Consider the following 18,401-nt stretch of genomic DNA (forward strand, 5'->3'; position numbering starts at 1 on the left):
GTCTCTGAAAATGGGAAAAAATCTAGTGTTTCTGCTCTCCACCTCCCCCACCTTGGGCAAGATGGACATAATGTAAAGCCTTGATCCACCTCCTGAATTTAACAAGCAAGGCAGTGTGTCAACATCAGTGTTGAGAGGAGGCAACACTGATTATGAGTCTCGTGTATATTATGGTCTTTTGACCAAGCAGGTACCCTCAGCCTCAGTTCACACTGTCACCTTGAGAGGTATACTAGGTTGGAAAGGGGAGCTCAAGCACGGTCCTTGTTAGAATATAATTTGGTGAGAAGAGTTCACATGTGGCTTGCCAGAAATGTTTAAAAGTTGGCCCTCATTCTCCTCCCAAATATTCACTGATGTTACAGAAGCTTCAACAAGCTTATGCGCTCAGAGGAATGGAACAGAAGGGGCATGATGTAGTGGTAAATATGTGACATGCTATAGACTCCTAGCCTTCTTTACAGCCACATCAGTGTTGGCTTCACAGGTCCTTCAGCATGTATTTAAATGGATCCCCCTAGATGCAGGGGACTTGAAATACGTTCTGGGAGCCCTGTGTCAGGCCAATTGTGACAATCAGTCTTTGGAGGACGTACCATTGGTCAAGCATTTACATCAGCTGCCATGGGCAGAGACTGGTGAATGGGGACATCAAGGACAGCAGTGGGACTACCAGAGGACTGGCTTGTCCTTCCCTCCCTAGCTAACCATGCATTTGTTTTGCCCAGGAAATCAAGTGCCACCTTTCAGTGCCAGGAGCTTGCAAGGGCTCTGCTTGGCTGATGTCCATGGTTGGGCTGGCACCTAGCAGAGGGCTCTCCACAGATGCCATCATGCTGTAGTTGGCTGCTTCCCCCTGACTCCCAGCAAGTGCATCCACCTTCAAGTCTTCCAGTGAGTTCTTATGGGCCGGAACTTTGTGGAGGCCCTGTGGCCACCGAGCAGCTGTCTCAGTCCATAGTCCTACTGTGGAGTTCCTTGAGGCCAGCCGGGCAGCCAGGTGCTGCAACTCCCTACAGAAGGCAGTGTTGTGTGGGTCTCGGTGACACAGGCGCCTGAAGAGATGAAGCCTGGAGGATGCTATGTGGCTGTTCTCTGAGAGCTCAGATCTCCTCATGCTGTAGGGCACAGCTGTGCTGATGGAAATCTGATTGAACCTAAGAGCTGGAAAAAAACAGGCATGCTTGAACTATACTGAATGGATTATACTTCAGCATGTGGTATTTAACAAGACAAAAAAACTTATTTGGCCTCAAAAATCACTTTTTTTTTTTTTGCCACCAGGGTGCACCGATAGGCCTTAACTGCCCTGAGCAGCTTCATACACACTCTGCCCATTGCTCAGGAGCTCCAATTAAGCACAGGCCTTGGCCTTCGTTTCTGGTGTTCTTTCCTCCTAAACCATTGTTTGGCTTCCCCAGACTGACCTCAGATTGGACTTCTCCCCTTGTTTTTATCTGATGATCTCTGGACTGTTGCTAGGACCTGCTCCTGTCCCTGCCCTACCTGCCAAGCTCAGGTGCTGTGGGACTGCTCTGCGTAAGAGGACATTGACTGATTTCTGCTGTGGTCACTGTCCCAGCTCCCCTTTCCTAACAGAGTTACTAGCCCTTGCTGCCCCCTAACAGTCTCCACCCCACTACCAAGTGTCATGTCCCTCTTGTCCACACTGAGTCACCTTAGATTTCAAGAAGACCAGTGTGGGATGTCCTCTTCCAATGAATAAACTGGGAGAGAAGGAACAACAAAGCAACCAACCCAACTCTGTTTCTCCACCAACTGCTGCTGCTTCCTCCTCCTCTCCTGCTGTGTTTGTGGGATAGATCTGTCTTATCTGGAAGTCATACTTCTTCTCTTCACCTTGTTCCCAGCCCCAGTCCTGAGCCTGACTGGTGGAGTTGCTCTGGAAGAAGTGTGGGTGACCCAAGCCTAAATCTTCATGCCCTTCTCTTAGAGGAAGCTGTTCACTGGTATCTGGCGACAGAGTGAGCCATGTGGTGTTGAAGTCCTGGGCAGCTCTGGAGTTAGCTGGAATGGGATAGTTCTGGCTGGTCTCTGGTAGGTGGTGATAGAGAGGTCTGTCTATATCAGGGGCTGCAGTTTGGAGAGGCAGTATCCGTGGTACAGTGTAGTCATAAGTTATGTGTGGCATTTTCCCATTGAAGTTGTAGTACTGGAGGAAATGGAGAAAGAAAACAAAACTCTTTACCTTAAGGGCATGTATTTCCCAGAGAACTCCCCTAGCCACAGCCATCTTGTGATGGATGATAAAAGAAGACAGCATCATCATAAATCCAAGAGAAGTACACACAGCCAAACCAATATATGGCTTCCTCAGCCACCTACCGGTTTGGCTTGGGAACCAGGTTAATATTCCCCTTGTCTGAGGGAGGCTGACAATTTTAGTACAGTCAAGACAGGAAAGTTTAAAACTAGTTCCATACATACCATGGCATTCAGAGACTGGTTAGTGGGTCCATGAGCTATGATATACTCCAGTCCATCTGAGTTCATGCTCAAGGGCCGCCGGTACTTGAAGACTGTGCCAGCTACCCTGAAGTTCTGAGGGTTGTCAATGGCAGAGTTACCATTGAAGAAGAAATGTCCAGATTCATCTGCAAGTGCTTCAAAGAAAGAGAAAATGGGTAAATATGGTACTCCATGCAGAACACTGGAGCTGCACTGATACTGAGGGGAGCAAACAGCTCAAGATCAAGAAAAACCCATTAGAAAAAGAACTATAGGCCTTCCAGCATTCATCTTCCACATCAGGTCAGCAGTGTTCAGTGGCTGGTGCTTTCATTTCCCTCTCCAACAAGAGCACAAATGTCTTCACAACAGGGACAGTCCATAGTGAGCTCAGTTTCAAAATGTCCCTCTTGCCACTCGTTGCTGGAGATGTAACTTTGATTTACGGACAGATGAAGTGCTCCTGTGCTATCCTGGAGGAAATGCTCACAGATATATCTCTCACAGGATTGATGGGAGTGCACAGAGCCATCTTTCCACCTCCCAGGCAGCTGAACTGGGATCTCCACATTCATCTGGTTCCTCTGCTTACCTAGGATATTTTCTGTTTTCCTGCGCTCAATGATAAGGATGTCTGTGGCACCAGCTGGAATGTTGGTGATGAACACATAACCTGATGAACAGAACAAAGTGTGAGGAAACCTCGAGGACAAAATAAATAGGTCTGGGTAGGAAAAGCAGCTCGTGGGACAAGTGTGTATGTAGGAGGGCAATGCTGCCCTTCAGGAGCAGGACTCTTATTTGCATTACAGATCACTGTTACAGATCTCTAAGGCTCAGTCTGAGCACTACTGGGTCTGAAGTGAGGAAGGAGCTGCACAAGTATAACAATCTGGCTTTAATGTGTGGATGAACGTGCTGCTGCAGTCTTTCTGGAAAAAGCAGAGAAAAAGCTTACTAGTGATCAGGACTGATGCTAAACAGAGGATGGAAAAAAACACAGGGCTCCTCAGCAACTGACTCAACAGAATTTGGCTCAGGAGTAGCATAAAAATTGACCTTTAAAGAGAGAGGAAATAAGAAGGCTCTTAAAAGTTGTGGGTTTGGCAGCTTGTCTTTCCTGCTGGAAATGCAGGTCTTGTCCATTCTGTAAGATTTTATGAGGGCTGGAATTGGAAGCCAAATCTGTACCTGTACTGCTGGAGAGGTTAGCACCATTACCTCTGCTCTGGAAAGGGGCCAGAGTGCTTTCCTGGTGTCTGCAGGGAGGGATGCACACATCAACAGTGTGAAATGTTCCAAAACACCCTCAAACACCAGTTAATTAACTACTACTGAGTATATCACAGTCTTTTCCTTCTGTGGGTGAAAGAATGGGCCATGAAGTTGCAAGGGATGAATCTCAGCCCAGTTGCAGGGGGACTTCTCCTCAGCTGTGCCAGCCATAGGACTGGGTAAAGCAGGAGACTAATTGAAGACTGAAACACTGTGACCCTCATCATAGGAGCTTAAGTTTCAAATTAATACATAACACAAATAAAAAAAGATTCATTGACCTCTTCACATTATCTGAGGTAGACAAGATGCCAAAATCAATAGGAACAAATAGATCCAAAGCTGCTTCCTGTTGTAAAGAGGTGAAGGGAAACCTTACCAGCCTAATATATGGCACATCAAAAAACCCATCTCCTCTGGTGAATAAGTGAAAGGGACAAATTACAGGCATTTAAGCAGGCACGGTACTCTTCATCTCTTTCCATCAAGCAGCTGGGAAACTCCTACCCGCATCCAAGCCAGTGACCCTTCATGCCCGCTGGTGTAAGAAGTAGCAGGTGAAGTCTCCAGACTGTGGTAGCAGGGAGTACCTATCTGTGAGATTGCCTTTCGGAAGCTGCCCGAGACACGATGGCAAGTGCTGCCGTCCCCTCCACACACCCTGCATCTGTCCATCGTCCGGGGTGAGTACAGGCTCCCATCACACCCAACTGGCTGCAAGGAATAGAACAAGAGAGGGTTTCCTGGGGCCAGTATATCTCCACAGGCCAGGATCTTTTTAAGAAAATGCTACCATGCTCTTTTGGTGAGGCTCTGGGAGTGGGTGATATAGGTTAGCTTGGAATAGAGTAGTGAATGAATCCCACAGCAGGAGGAATTCATCCAGGCATGCACTTACACACTCCTGATTTCTATACTAATTCCTCCCAGAGCCTCACCTCACATTTCCCATTGATGCAGACCCCTTGATAGGTCCTGTCCTTGCAGGAGGTACCATCCTGTGCCTGGACCATCAGCTGCCTCTCTCCACTTTGGGTAGTGCACTGGAGGTCACATGGCTTATTGGAGATACTGGTGTAGTCATCTGAAGGGACAAAGGCAGAAAGTCACCAGGCAAATCAAGGTACTCAGAGATGGGCAGTGAGAAAGGGGACTTTCCTCTTACTCATACTGATGTTAGCTTGGATATTCTTGCTGCTTGAGATGAGACCCCAAGGCTACAGATTTTGTAGTACTAAAGTGGGCATGATATGGGGCTGCAGCTGGGAACCACGCCTAGCAGAAATAGTTCTTGCTGGCAAGACCTTTTCTTTGTCATACCCTCTCCCCTGTGCAATGCCCTGTGCCAAACATGGGACTCTGCATTAGCAGATCCCAGGCCACACATAAACACAAAAGAGCAAGCAATATCTGTAAGAGGGATACTGACTATGTGGGGCTGTGGGCAGGTCCACTCCATTCAGCTCAGAAACCAAAGCTAGAGGTGCAGCTATGGAAAAACAGGTGGGTCCAGAAAGAGGGTAATATCTATGGTGAGCTTAATCTGGGCCTCAAGGCACAACTGGCAACCCATGTGAAGCTGTCTTGCCTGTACAGGAAATAGATGGGCATCTTATTCAGAACAACCCACCACCAACCCCATATAAAGCATGCTGGGTGACAGAGGCAGCCAAAATTGTAGAAGGCACAAAGAGCATGAACACCCACTCTGCCAAGATGACTGCTGGTTAGCCAAGACAACTCAGAGAAGCCTGTGTCCTGTCTGCCCACCAGTGCTTGCTGATGTAGGATCCAAAACAGGAGCAATGTGGTGAGAGAGGAGGCCTGGCTGGGTGGAGCAGTTCTGTGAAAAGACAGGGAACGATTTCTCCAAAGCAGGGAGCATAGGGAAGCACTTCCAGACCAGCCAGGAGCATCCATCCCTTTTCCCCTGGACCTTCCCCTTCTCCTGTGTCAGAAAATCCTGTGGGTTTTTTCTCTCCCTGATGCTTTGAGTGAAGCTGTGAAAACCCACCTGGATAGAGAGGCATCCAGTGGTAGTAACGCTTCCCAAAGGCTTTGGCATTGAAACTGGAGCACTGCTGCTGTTTGAAGCTTGCTGTATTGGCTGGGCAGAGCTATGGAGGGAATAAATGTGATCAAAAGCTGCCTATGTCACAGCCATGGTTGTGACAGCTGCTTATCCTTTCTGCATCCCTGGAGGATGAAAATGCCCTTTCCATCCTGGAAGGAATCAGTGATGGACTCTGAGATGCTGTAATACAGGCAGAAAGGCCAGGCCTCTGTTGCCAAGGGCCCTTCAGACAGCTGTATTTAACAGGACTGCAAAAATTACTTCCAGCAAAGAAAAAACATACTGGAAAAACTTTATCCACCTCCCCACCCCACAACAAACACATTTTTATATCTTTTTCCCCCACCTCTCAGTCCCAGAGAGTAGAGCCCACCTCTTACATCTTCAAAGGCACACTGTCACCCACCCCAGGAGTCAATCACACCCCTTGTCTGCACTCTGAGTGCTGCTACTCTTGCAGCTCTCTGAATTTCACATTCCCCAGTGAGGACCAGTTAGAACTGGAAGTTGTTCTTACCTGCTGCTGACACAGTTGGTAGTGCTTGGCTTGACCAACACATATGGTACTGTTTGTTGCCTGGGGTATCTGTAGTCTGCAAAGCAGAAAGAAAATGAGCTGGAGGTCTCTGAAGTACTGAGGTAGTAAGGATGACACAGAAGCTATTCCTGACTTAAGGGGGAGAAGCAAGGCAGGTATTTTATCACAGGAAAGCTTTCTGGATCTAGACTAGCCAACATCTCTGAAGTCCATTTTCTGTGCTTTTAGGTAAACTGCAATTTTAGATCACTCATTTTGGGACAGTTGAGCAGGCAGGGAGCAACTCCAGTACCACCACCTCTGTGTCTCTTGACCTCTGAGCTCCAAAAGGGTCGATGTGATGAAAGAACAACAGACCCCAGTGATGCTTCACTCCCACGGAAGCACACAGGATTTGCAGTGACATGGGAAGCTGATCTCAGGGTTCACTTTGCAGAAGGCAGAGATAGAACTTCTCATGGGGACTGGCCCAGTTAAAAGATTAGCAGATGATGGACCAAAACCATGGGAATTTCTCAACACTTCAGCTCTGGCCAACAAGGGTTATCCACGGGACACTGGCATCCTGGAGTGATGCAAAGGCAAAAAAAATCTTGAAAGCTGGGAAGACGTATGGAGAATGGCCAAGACCACAGATTAAGGCAACAGTGTGTGTGAACAGGAGCAGACAATGTGTTGACAGTATTGGGAACTTAAGGTGCACTGTGTAATGAAGAACCCTGTAGGCACACTCAGGCTGGACTAGCTGGAGGCTCTGCAGCTGTCCCTCCAGAACAATGCTTTACATGATGTAGGCAAAACCTAAATTTACACCAACCAGCTTGAAAACTGCCATCCTTTCCAGCTGAAGTAGAGGCTGCCTGCAGCCTCAGAAATCATTTTGTGGGCATACCTGGCTCAGACTTAAGCCAGTCTCCTTAAAGCTGAAGAAACCTTTTGACTGGCTTTTATGGTGAGGCGTTTTTGTTTGTTTGCTTGAATCTGACTCAATTCCTGGAGTAAAATGCCATAGCAAAGTCCTCCCCTCCCCAGTTGTGGTGTCAAGGATAGAGCAGATGCCAAATGGAGAGGAAAACGTCTCTTCCATCAGCAGACAAAGGGCAAACAGGCTGTTCTGGCTGTGGGGGGTATGGGACAGCACCAGGCTCCTTCCCACCCTTTGTTTCCCACTCCTCTCCCATCATGGCCATAGTGTGCTGGGGAAAAGCAATAGCAGAGACACTGGCAAGGTAGCAGAGAGGCTACCTCCAGATGGAAGGTACTGCAGCACATCTGGACCCTCACCATGCTGTCAAAGAGCCCACATAAAATAAGTTTTCTGCTGAAGGAAGGAGAGCAGGTTGGGGATCCTAGCTTGAGCTTCCTCCACTCAGGACTGCATCCATACAGAAGGGAAAGGGGCAGAGTATGGGGTGGGCAGCGCCTGTGAGCTTGCTGTGCTGCAGGATGCTGGCTCTCATTAACATCACAGGAGCCTGGAGTAGGAAGTTAGTGAGGTGTGCAGGAAGAGAAGAGCTTGGTGGCAAAGTGACCCAGAAGATAGAGTAGGAGTTCAGGCAGCTGAAGTTCCCCAGTACTCTTTACTCCCACAAACCCAGTCCAACCGATAACAGGACTGTAGCAGTTGTAAGGGACAAATTTGGCTGTAGGGAACAAATGGAGATGCCAGATATATCACAGAGGGAAATAAACTTGCAAGCTCCGCAGAAAATAAAGAGGGGAAACTGCTGAGATGCAGCTGAGCTAACTGCTGTCAGGAGTAAATCAAGTCCCCATAAGGCACCTGGGAGTACGTACCCACATCCTTAGAACATGAACTGCCTACAAATCAGGGTTAGGTTCATCAGAGCTACCACAGCAAGTGAAGGAAAGGGGAAGTGGAATAGAGTTAGCTTTCTCTAGCTCACAACTCTGTCAAATCTCCCACAGACCCCAAAAGGGGACCAACTTCTTGCTCCTGTCAGATGAACTGGGCTGAGTGGGTGATGTGTTCAGGGGGCCTGTGGCTTGCCCCATTGCAGCATGCTTCTCCCTTGCCAGCCCTCTCCACCACTGCCTGCTCATCACCTACCCCACAGGCCACCGCCTGTGGCCTTCCTTTCCAAGAGACCAGGGATGAAGACAGAACAGCTGACCCTACAAACTCAGCAGGTTCAGCCCTAAAACACAGCTCAGGGGCACTCCATTTCCCCTCTGCCATTTTAGACCTGGCCAAGGGCTCAGGCTGGGACACAACTCACCTCTGTTGCAAGCAGTGCCTCTCCCGGGACATCACGCCTCCTCCGCAGGACCGGGAGCAGGTGGACCAGGAGCTCCACTCTCCCCACCACTTGGTGACTTCTTCATCCCAGAAGCCAGCTCCATCTGCTGCCTCACTACTGTCCTGACAGAAACAGAGCATGGTTAGCTGGAGAACCTGGCTCCTCACCAGCCCTGAAACAGAGAAGGGCCTTCCAAAGGCAGCTCCCTCAGGGACCACGTCACCTGGATGCCCTCTAAATGAGCAGCACTGGGACAGCCATGCAGGATCAAGGTCCCTGTGGGGCCACACCAGGCTCATGCATCTCAAATTCAAATTTCTCTCAAAGACTGAGTTATGTGAGGGTGAATGCCTGTGGGATCTTATGCCATGCTGTAGAGAGGGGCTGTTGGGCTGGTTATATGTGACAGTAACACCAGCTGCAGCCTGGGTCAGAGAAAACAGCAGATCACAGGTCGTGCTGCCTGCCTGGGTCTGATGCAAGGTCAGGAGAGAAGAGGAAGATCTGTGGTGCTTGGTCATGCAGATGCCTGCCTGCAGGGAAGCTGCGGGTACAGGTTTGTCACTCACTGGAGCTGCATTTCACCAGATAAACTCTTTGTGATTAAATCAGCTCACATCCAAGCTCCTCTCCCTCCAGCCCTCACAAGTCATTTTGAAGTGTGCTTCAGAACCTGAGTTTCCTGCAATTGCTCTTGTTCCCTTTCCCTATGCACCCCACTATTCTCAGAGGTGGATTACTCCATCTCCCAGCATGCCTTGCAGGGGCTGAGCCTTTAATTTTAGCAAAACTGAGCTCTCCTGGCCCCAGTATGGTCATTGCAGCAGGCTGCTGTTGGCTGTGCCTTCACAATTCCCAGCAGGTAAGAGATTCTGTGCTTTAGCTTCAGATTTGGGTTTCTTAGAATATTTTCCTGTTTAGTGTCTGTCTCGTGGCTTGAAAACTCGCAAGGGTTTTGGCAAACTAGCTTGTGCAGGAATTAATCTGCTGTTCATTGAAATACAGCTGTGAGTAGTGTTAAATGCAGCAATGAGTTTAACACAGGACAGTGACTAGAAGGGATTTATCCAGTTGAAAACACTGACAATGTCTGAGTACTAGTAGAAGAAAATAAATAATGTGTGTGTGTGAAGTCTGCTATGTTGAAGTAAAGGCTCAGGGAAGTTGTATCAATGCTACTATCTGTGGCAGTGGCAAATAATCCTGTTGTAAAAAAACAGTCTGAAAAGCTTAACCGATGGGTGTGAAAGAAAACTCAGCAGGGTTTGCTCATCACTAAATGTGCTCTGTATGCTGTTTTGGTTGTCTGTCTCTTGGCTTTATACTCTTTCATAGTGTAATACAGCCAAAGTATTCTTCATCTTGTAGTGTAAAATCCTGCCTGAAAACTTGTTTTTACAGCATCTGCCAACAGAGCACCCTCTGGGCAGAGGAGATGCAGCTGGTTTATGCAAATTTTTTTAAGTTGTAACTTAGAGTGCCTGAAATATGCATAGTGCTGCTTCTTGGTGACAGCCAGAACATGCTGAAAGTAACCTTTTCTGCTGCAGAAAAGCACCATAATATCCAATGCTTTACTCTCTAGTGATTACAATAGTTAATTTTTGAAAACAATAATATGGCAAAACTTTTTGCTGTACTTAGATGTTCTGGCTGGAGTTGACCTGCTTGACAGGAACCAAATGCTGTGGTCAGCAGCTGAGCTGCTTGAGAGAAAAACTGCTTACAGGAAACAGACATATTTTCACAAATAACTTTTTCTCTTCTTCCAAATGATCATCTCAACCTATTTCCTATGAGATTTTTTGTCTGATTGTATACTATCAGATTGTAAATGGAAATGCTGACTATGTTGCTTTCACACTTAGAAATTAAAGAAACCAAAGGTCTCTTATTGTAAGGTATTTTTGGCTAGAATCTTTCCCTGACTTCTTCTATGCTTATCTGTGATAAGCATCTCAAGGCCTGTGGAGAAAGAGCTCTTCACAATTGTTGGGATGGAGAATGCCAATGATTTATCTGGTGTCTGTCCAGGGAGCTCAGCACAATACAGATTCTCCCATTGCTGGGGTAATAATCAAAGCTTGTGCCTTACCACTTCACTAAATAGTTGCATGAGATGCATGGACAGCCTGAGGAGAAGGCATGTGGACTAAAAGCTGCAAATTTACACAGCTTTTCCCCAGGTGGCAATAAAATTCTGTCACTCTAACCACCAAGATAATCCTGCTCCACAGATCTTACAATCCAAATAGGTAAGACAAGGCAGAAAGGAAACGGGGGAAGGGAAGTTAGATGGGCTGTTCTACCGACCTATTCCTAGATATGAAAAAGACTTTGTGTATCTGGAGTGGTGGAAAGTTGCAGACTTCTTTTCTGGGTTACTGCTCTTGGGTGTTTTGCCTTGATTCAAGGAGACTTGGCATGTCTGGGGAAGATCAGCATCTTTCCCTTTGTGTGCCTCTTTCTTATGGTTAGAATAAGATAGGTTTCTCTCCACGCTGGGACCTTCAGGGATGACAGGAGCCCAAAGGAAGATTTATTGAAGGATGCTAGGCAAAACCTTTTTTAAAAATAAAATGTTTCCCTATATCCATAAATTTTGTTCCTGCTTCCTCATTGCACTGGAGCAATCAATCACTTTTCAAGTAGATTGATTTGGCTCTCAGGTTTTCCATGACCAAGCTCCCTTGCCAATCTTTGCCTAGGGATGCTTATTTCTTGTGTAAATAAGGACAAGGCTGAGCTGTCCCCTTGACCAGTAAGACTTACAGTATGACTACACCAGAGTCCTAGGCCTGGTGACGTAGAGGGGGAACTCCAGGTACTTAGAGCTGGGACAGCTGGTTTCAATCTGTGCTGAATTTATTATAATGTCAGAAATAAATTTGCACTAACCGTGACACACAAATGGTTCTTGTTTTTCATTAGTGATACTTACATTTTCCAAATTTTCAGATAGTAAATTAAAGACTGTGGGAAAGACTCCAGATTAGATTAGCTCCTAGCTTTAGTTTCCCAAGCCCCGCAGCAAATCCCAAGTTACCTTCTGATCAAGTGAATTCCCTTCCCCCACCTCCTCCTTGTAGGATAAATCAAAGGTGCTTAAAAACAACTCTTCTGCATTCTCCTTGTTGTAGGAGATGCTGGAACTGCTCTAAATTGCACTCTGCAAGTAACAGAAACAGAGCAGGCTAGAAACAATGGAGCAGGAAATGTGAGTAGGTCCAGGCTTTACAAGGCTGGTTCTGTTTGGGCTTGAGTGAGGGTTCTGCCTAAAGGAGGTAAGAGGGTCAGGTGTGATTCCTTAGCTAATGAGGAATATAAGGCCTAGAATTTACATCTGTAGAAAAGAGGGACCATATTCCAGTTCACCCAGGTGCTCTCCGCAAGAATTTCCCCTCAGGCATTTGTGGCTTGGCACTGGTGGTTATATAGCTGCAGTTCTTCCTCTCTGAGGTTAACCAAGCTATTTCTGTCCTGCACCTACACGGGAGGCCATGCAACTGAGTAAATTAGAGTTGCCCTCCTGTCTCCTTGTTGGGGGAACTACATCTTTGAACCCCAGCCTGCAGAGAGCTTTCTGATAACAAAATATCTGTCTCCAGATCTGCCAGTATCAATAGCAGAAATGTCAGTCTCTCAGCCAGCATCACTGAAAGCTTTTTCGGCGTAACTGAAGCCCCAGCAGCTGCTTCCCCTCTCCCCCCTGCCAAACAAAGGCTGACACAAACAAAATGCTTCAGTCCTACAAAGAAGGGTGGGCTTGGACTGACAACCTATCAGATTTCCAGGTGGTCTTTCTGAAGTGCTGGAAGGGATAAAATAAATTCTCTACTGACTCCCTGTCATGCCCTGGATCAGCTCTAAGCTATGCCGGGTTTCCCAGAAACCTGGGAAAAACTGCAATTACTGTGTCAATGTCCCAGTCTCCTGTGTTGCTTATTGTTGTGCCTAATCTTGAGATTCGTTAGAGCCTGGGTCCTAGAAAAATGCTGTCTGGGAAGAGAGACCACAAACATGCCTGTCTAGTTCCCTTAATAGAGGAGCTTGGGGGGGGAAGCTCTCCTGCTGCAGCCTGGCATGCCTTAAGCACTGGCCCACCCCTGAGGAGCACAGTAGCTGTTATAAACTGTTCTGTTCAGCCCTGTCTAAGCTTGTAAGACTACTAGGAACAGCAGCTGAAAATGAAATAAATTCTTCACAGACTTCTTCTGAGGCTATTAACTGTACATCCTCTACCAAAAATTTCCATGATCCCTTTACTGAAGGGCTTCTCTCTACAGCAAACCACACACACTGCTTACTGAAATACTAAGTGGCTTCAGATGTCTTAATGCCTGGAATGGATGTCAGATTATTATCTGAAAATGAATGACCATGTTCAACTCCCCTTCTTTGAGTTCCCCATGTCATTCTCTGACTAAAGCTGTGGTGAGATTCTACCACAGCCCTGAAAAAAACAATAGCATTTGCAACTATGCCTTAATGTTTTACAAAAGAACTGGTGTTCGTGTAAAGCTGCTTCTCATCCTGTCATGGTTTTATCCTGTCTGGGTAGGCTAAATAGTTTGTATGAGAGGTTCAGTGTTGGAAGCAGACACAAAACCCAATTTTCTTTAGAAAAGTTGAAACAAGGTATCTGAGGAATCTTCCATGAGGGGAAGGTATCCTGAGGTAAAATAAGCAATGCAGCATAATTTTAGGGGATCAGGAAGAATGTTAATCTGCGTGGAAACGGTAGCTTGCTAAAGATGTGATATTGCAGCAGGTATGTAACAGAAATCTAGACATACAATGAGGTGCAGATGAGAATCAAATTAGAAAACCAGTGAGCAGAAGCCAGTGGAAAACTATCAAGTACTGTTCGTAACCCTGCTGTGACATAAATTGCACAGGCAAAGGCTGCACGCCATTACAAAATACTTGATTCAAGTAAGTTAGGTTCTTCACTTCAAGTGCGATAACTCACTTATTTTGGAGCAAGCTAGTAAAAAGGATGGAAATCTGTGAAGGGGAAGAAGTGAATAACAGGCAGTGTGTATGAGAGGCATCTCATGGTCAGTTTTTTCAGAGGCACTGAATGCAATTAGCCCCACATCGGAAGGAATTTGCTTACCCTATCTATAGATTTAGGCTTTCTATTACACTTCCTGTATAATCATGTTTATAAAGAAAACAGGACAGCAAGAGAAACTGTAGGTTAATTCCCAAATGACCATTTTGTGCACTGGCTTGCACTGGAGATACCAATCAATAGTATGAATACCTGCTAGGCCAACTTGCACTATGCAATCCTTGATCAGTGCTCTGTGGGATTCTCCTGGAGTAAGGGAGTCTTCAGGACAGACCTGGCAACAGTACTGGTGTGTGTTTGTCCTGGGGAGAGCTCAGCAGCTCTTCTCCCAGGCCCAGATGCCCTCAGCTTATATGCTGTACAAACACAGCTGCTGGGGCCAGAGAGAACCAGCAGCAGCCAAGGCTTGTGTGCACATGTTGATGGAGGAGTCCCTCCAGGTCACTCTTAAATGAAGGACTTCACATCTGTTTAACTTGACCCAGCTTGCTCTGCCTGAAGTTTTCTCTGACTTAGTACTGTAGCTAAGGGGTAAACAGAATGGGCAGTGAATGTGTGTGAAGGTAAAACGTGGAAATGAGACACTTCAGCTGTAAAATTAAGATAACCCCAAACCAGGAGATGCTGCTGCTCCTTAAACCGGGATTACACACAGTAAAGCTGGTGTCTGGTCTTCTCTGCATTTAAAATAGCTCCTGTGAGATTGTTTCATCCCGATGGAGACTGGCTTGTGGGGTTGGGAGACACAACCCCAAACCCTCTTTTCCCTTCTGCAGAGCAGAATCCCTTTAGCATCAAAGAAATCTGGCTGGGTTCCCCTTGGGGAAGCCCGAGCTCTGAGCCAGAATGCATGCAGTGATCCATCCGTTAAGGCAGGGGCACAGCAGGTGCCCTGTAAAGCTGGGATTTCTGCCTCCCTGCCACAGTAACAGGGGCAATTCTCCCAGGCTGGGCCTCAGGGAGAAGGGGACTGGCAGAGCGGTTCTGGTGTTGCTGTGGAAAAAAGTGCTGCTAGGAAGGTCAGGCTGAGAAAGTCCTCTATGGAGGAGAGCAGAGGTGAGAGGAGCATGGGTCTTCAGTGCCTGGACATGCACCCCACTTGACAGAGAAAGCTGCTGCCTGAGACCCATGCATGGGGTGGCAGGAGGGGCAGGGAGGATCAAAGTCTGTTTTCAGCCCTAAACTGGAGTCAGCCCTCGCCTAGAGATAAGCATGGGGGGCAGCCCCTGGCAAAACCCCCACCAGGGAACGTCCCTGCTCCCCATGGTCCTTCAGGTGATGCTGGGACACTTCCTCAGGCATCGTTATCCCCCGTCGGCCTTTTATAAAGTTAAGCGCTGGGCAACGGGCAAAGCATCTGGTCCTTGAGGTAAATTTGGGGGAAGACACAACAAAACCCCCTCCTCAAGTACTTCAAGGCTGAAGGAGAGCAGCGGGGTAACCCCCAAATCCAGGCTACCCCCTGCAGGATCCAGAGACCTACAGCGAAGGGCCGCCGATTCCGTAAGGAGACCGCCCGCTCCCTGCCCCGCGCAGGCCCGGGGTGGCCAGGACCGGCCCCGCCAGCTCTGAGCGCCCCTCCTGGCCCCGGGCCCGCGCGGCTCCCTGAGGGTAGGGAAGGAAGGAAGGAGGGGGCGAAGGGAGGCTCCGCCGCCGCGGGCCCACCCGCTGCCGCTTACCTTAGCGCCGAAGGGGGCGGCGGCGGCGCTGAGAAGGAGGAGGAGGTGGGGAGCGGCGGCCATTCCGCGATGCTGCTGCCGCTGCTGCCGCCGCCGCGGAGGAGACGGCGAGGCGGCGCGGCCCACCAGCGGCGGTGGCAGGAGCAGCCGCTGCCGGAGCTCGGGCCGGCATGGCTGAGGGAGTTAATGACTTTACAACCTGCCGGGTGGCGGGCGGCAACCCGCAGCGCGGCCGCTCGGCGGGGGGTAGGGGGCCCGGCGCTTCTCAGACCCTGCCGCCCCGGGGCTCGGTCCCGCGCCCGCCTGAGAGCTTGCGGGGCCGGCAGGGGGGCGGGCAGCCTGGGCCTGCCGCCTCCTACCGCCCTGCCCGCTGCCGGCCCCAGCGCCCGGCACAGCACTGATTTCTCTCGCCGCTTTCTGCGGCTCCTTCGTAGCCCCGCGGTGTCTCCCGGCAGCGGCGGGATGCAGCGGGCGTCCCTGCCGAACCGCGGCCACCCGCGCTGCCCCCTGCCCCGGCACACCCCGCGCTGCCCCCTGCACAGCGCACACCCCGCGCTCCCAAGCGAAGTCCTCCCTCCGCTGGTTTCCTCCTGCACAAAAAACATTTGCTCTACCCAGTTCCTCTTTCCTGCCCTTTCTGGGCAAGCTGTGCTTTTTGGTGCAGCCCTTTCGGTTCTCCGGGGGCTGAAGGGCAGCATGTGCTCCTTGCCGGAAAGGAGGAAAACGACCCGGGACACGGAGAGCTGCTCTTTCTGGCGCTGCAAATTAATTGTGGCAGTGTGGGTAGTGAGCCCGACGACCTGGCCCATACTAAAAGAGTTGCCCAGAGGCCCCAGATGTCCGCCACGGTTTGTTAAGTTGCATACTAACACTCAGTTTAAGCCACACATGGAAGCTGTTCAGTTTGTGCATCCTGACCTTGGGCAGTAACTGCAAAAAGCACTGCAAAAATGCAAGACCATTTGAACCTACTCCAGCAGTCTGCTCTTTGCTTGAGGCCTTCTCAGAAGATGCAATGGAACCTCAGAAGCCCCCATAAGCTCTCTGAGACCTTTCAGGCTAAAGAAATCTGTCGGTGCCTCCTGTCTCCAGGTGCTGCTTTCAGGCTGGAACACTGAGATAGTCAAGTGTGTAACTTAAGAGGAATGAATCTACTTGCCCTCCTTTCTGGACCCCCATTTGTTGTACTTGTGATCAGAAGACAGCTCTTGGTGATATCCTGTGAGTTTCCAGCTGCTGCAAGCCATGGACAGAGGCTGTGCAAAAATGGCATTAGGTGTCCCTGACCTGGGGCAGGTGCCTGGGCAGCAGCAGTTCTTGCCTGCCAGATGTGCTGTAATTAGTGTAGGAAGGTGATCCGAGCACTCCACACCTCCCCTACCAAGGGTTTCAGCCTCGAGGTGGAGGAGAGGAAAGGGAGAGGAATGATGGAGGGGTGTCAGCAGGAGGGAGCAACTGGGAGCTCCTATCAAAGCTGTTTGCTAGCTGGCAGGGGCAAGGCAAAGGAGAGGAGGGGAGCAATCTTCTGACCCATCCAGAGAAAATGAGAGTGAGGAGCACTGACAATAGCATGGTCGCATCATGAGCTGCCTTCTACAAATGGGGAGGAAGCTTCAGAGTCAATTCTTGGCTTTCCTGCCCTGCTGCAGCCCTGTGTAATGTTCCTCTGAACCCACCTCCTGCACTGCAGATAAGCAAAGCTGTGGAGAGGCAGTGAGGTGGGGGAGAAGCTGTGCTGAAGAAAAGTGTGTCTGGCTCCAGCTGAGTGAGGGAGTCAGTAGCAGTTTGGGTCTCACGTGAGTTATGGTGTGTCTGATGTTGTACAGCTCAAACCCAGTATATGAGCAGGAGCCCAGGGAGGCAGAAACAGGCTGTGCAGTGCAAAGACAATTTGAGGAGGGGGATCTGCATATGAGGCGCTAAGGGAGTGTGATGGGGCAAATCCAGGTGGCTTTCAGTGCTCTCCCCTCCAGGGCCCCTCTGTGCCCCCTCTCCTGACCTTTCTTGCTAGGCCAGTTTGCATCTCTTAAGTACAACTCCTGAGCCTCTTCTGCTCACAGGGGTGATGCAAGTGCAGTGTGAAAGGCAGCAAGAAACTTAAAATGCTGCTTGCTGTTTTACACCCTAAGTTTAAGCAGCATGGTTGTTTTCTTGATGTTCAGAGCACATTTTGAATAATCTCAGTCAATGTGCGAGCAGTGGTATAGGTGATAAAGGTTCTCTCTTAGTCTTGAGAACCCAACCCCCACCAATCAATATATGGAAGGGTTTGGTAGTGTATTGAACCGACTAGCACACTTAAAACTTTGCTAATAAAACCATCACCAGCCGCCACAACCAGCTCCCAGTCTTGTAATCGTTTCTAATCCACCTCTCTCAATTTGTATTTTTTTTCCCTACTATCTTTTTTTAAAGTGAATTTGCCACTTTCTAACTGGGCCAGCTGGTTCTGCTGTATTATGTACATGAGCAGGCTGAGCTCTGCATGTGCAGCAGCTCTTTGTGGTTTTGCATTCAGCTTTACAATTGAAAAGGGCCTTTCCTCTGCTGCTTCCCAGTTTCATGTGCCTTGTTAACAGAAAGTAGGTCTGTATTACCACCAGGGAATGTTTAAAGGATTTATGAGGTTGAGGATCTCCCCTTTATTAGCACCCAAAAGCAGAGCCATATAGTTTCATCCTTACAGTCTCTCCATAACCAAGTTTGAGCTAGGGCCAGCCAGTGTGTTTCACTGTAGGTGCCAGCCACATTTGGACATATGGGCTGCTTGTGGGGATCTGATCTGTGCTCATCTCCTGTCTGGAAGTTGCCTAGGGTTATTTCAACTTCTTGTTTCATTGAATTGTGTTTCAACAGCCAACTTTTTCTCCAAAAAGCTTCCAAACACAGTCAGGAAGAAGAATCAAAGCATGTTGCCTCTGGAAAGGAGAACCAATGTTCGTGGCTGCTATTGAAGCAGGTACTGCAGGACTGGAGTACGCTGTCCTTTAACATTACCTGAAGGGATTTATTCTGCTCATAACTCACT

At 48.7% G+C, this 18,401-nt stretch overlaps 1 protein-coding gene across 6 annotated transcripts in view; it reads right to left on the reverse strand.

The window, feature by feature from the left end:
* Positions 1–15,571, reverse strand: part of LOC101875447 (ADAMTS-like protein 2) — a 22,235-nt gene extending 6,664 nt beyond the window's left edge. For 4 of the 6 annotated variants that reach the window (XR_004549686.1, XR_004549687.1, XM_034063774.1 and 1 more), the window contains exons 1-10: positions 15,374–15,571; positions 8,597–8,739; positions 6,336–6,411; positions 5,759–5,861; positions 4,683–4,828; positions 4,335–4,458; positions 3,062–3,142; positions 2,449–2,624; positions 1,759–2,173; positions 744–1,164 (exon numbers count right to left, since the gene is read on the reverse strand). Coding sequence is in view for 4 of the 6 variants with exons in the window: in XM_034063774.1 (XP_033919665.1) it covers positions 744–1,164; positions 1,759–2,173; positions 2,449–2,624; positions 3,062–3,142; positions 4,335–4,458; positions 4,683–4,828; positions 5,759–5,861; positions 6,336–6,411; positions 8,597–8,739; positions 15,374–15,436 (1,748 nt within the window). In the remaining 2 variants the exon portion in view is untranslated. Of the gene's footprint in view, positions 1–743; positions 1,165–1,758; positions 2,174–2,448; positions 2,625–3,061; positions 3,143–4,334; positions 4,459–4,682; positions 4,829–5,451; positions 5,588–5,758; positions 5,862–6,335; positions 6,412–8,596; positions 8,740–15,373 lie in introns of those variants that run through there. The other 2 variants (XM_034063775.1, XM_031049960.1) reach the window with 2 other exon arrangements.
* Positions 15,572–18,401: the final 2,830 nt, after the last annotated feature.

The sequence above is a fragment of the Melopsittacus undulatus genome, chromosome 6 (genome assembly GCF_012275295.1).
Source record: "Melopsittacus undulatus isolate bMelUnd1 chromosome 6, bMelUnd1.mat.Z, whole genome shotgun sequence".
In the NCBI taxonomy this organism is placed as follows: domain Eukaryota; kingdom Metazoa; phylum Chordata; class Aves; order Psittaciformes; family Psittaculidae; genus Melopsittacus; species Melopsittacus undulatus.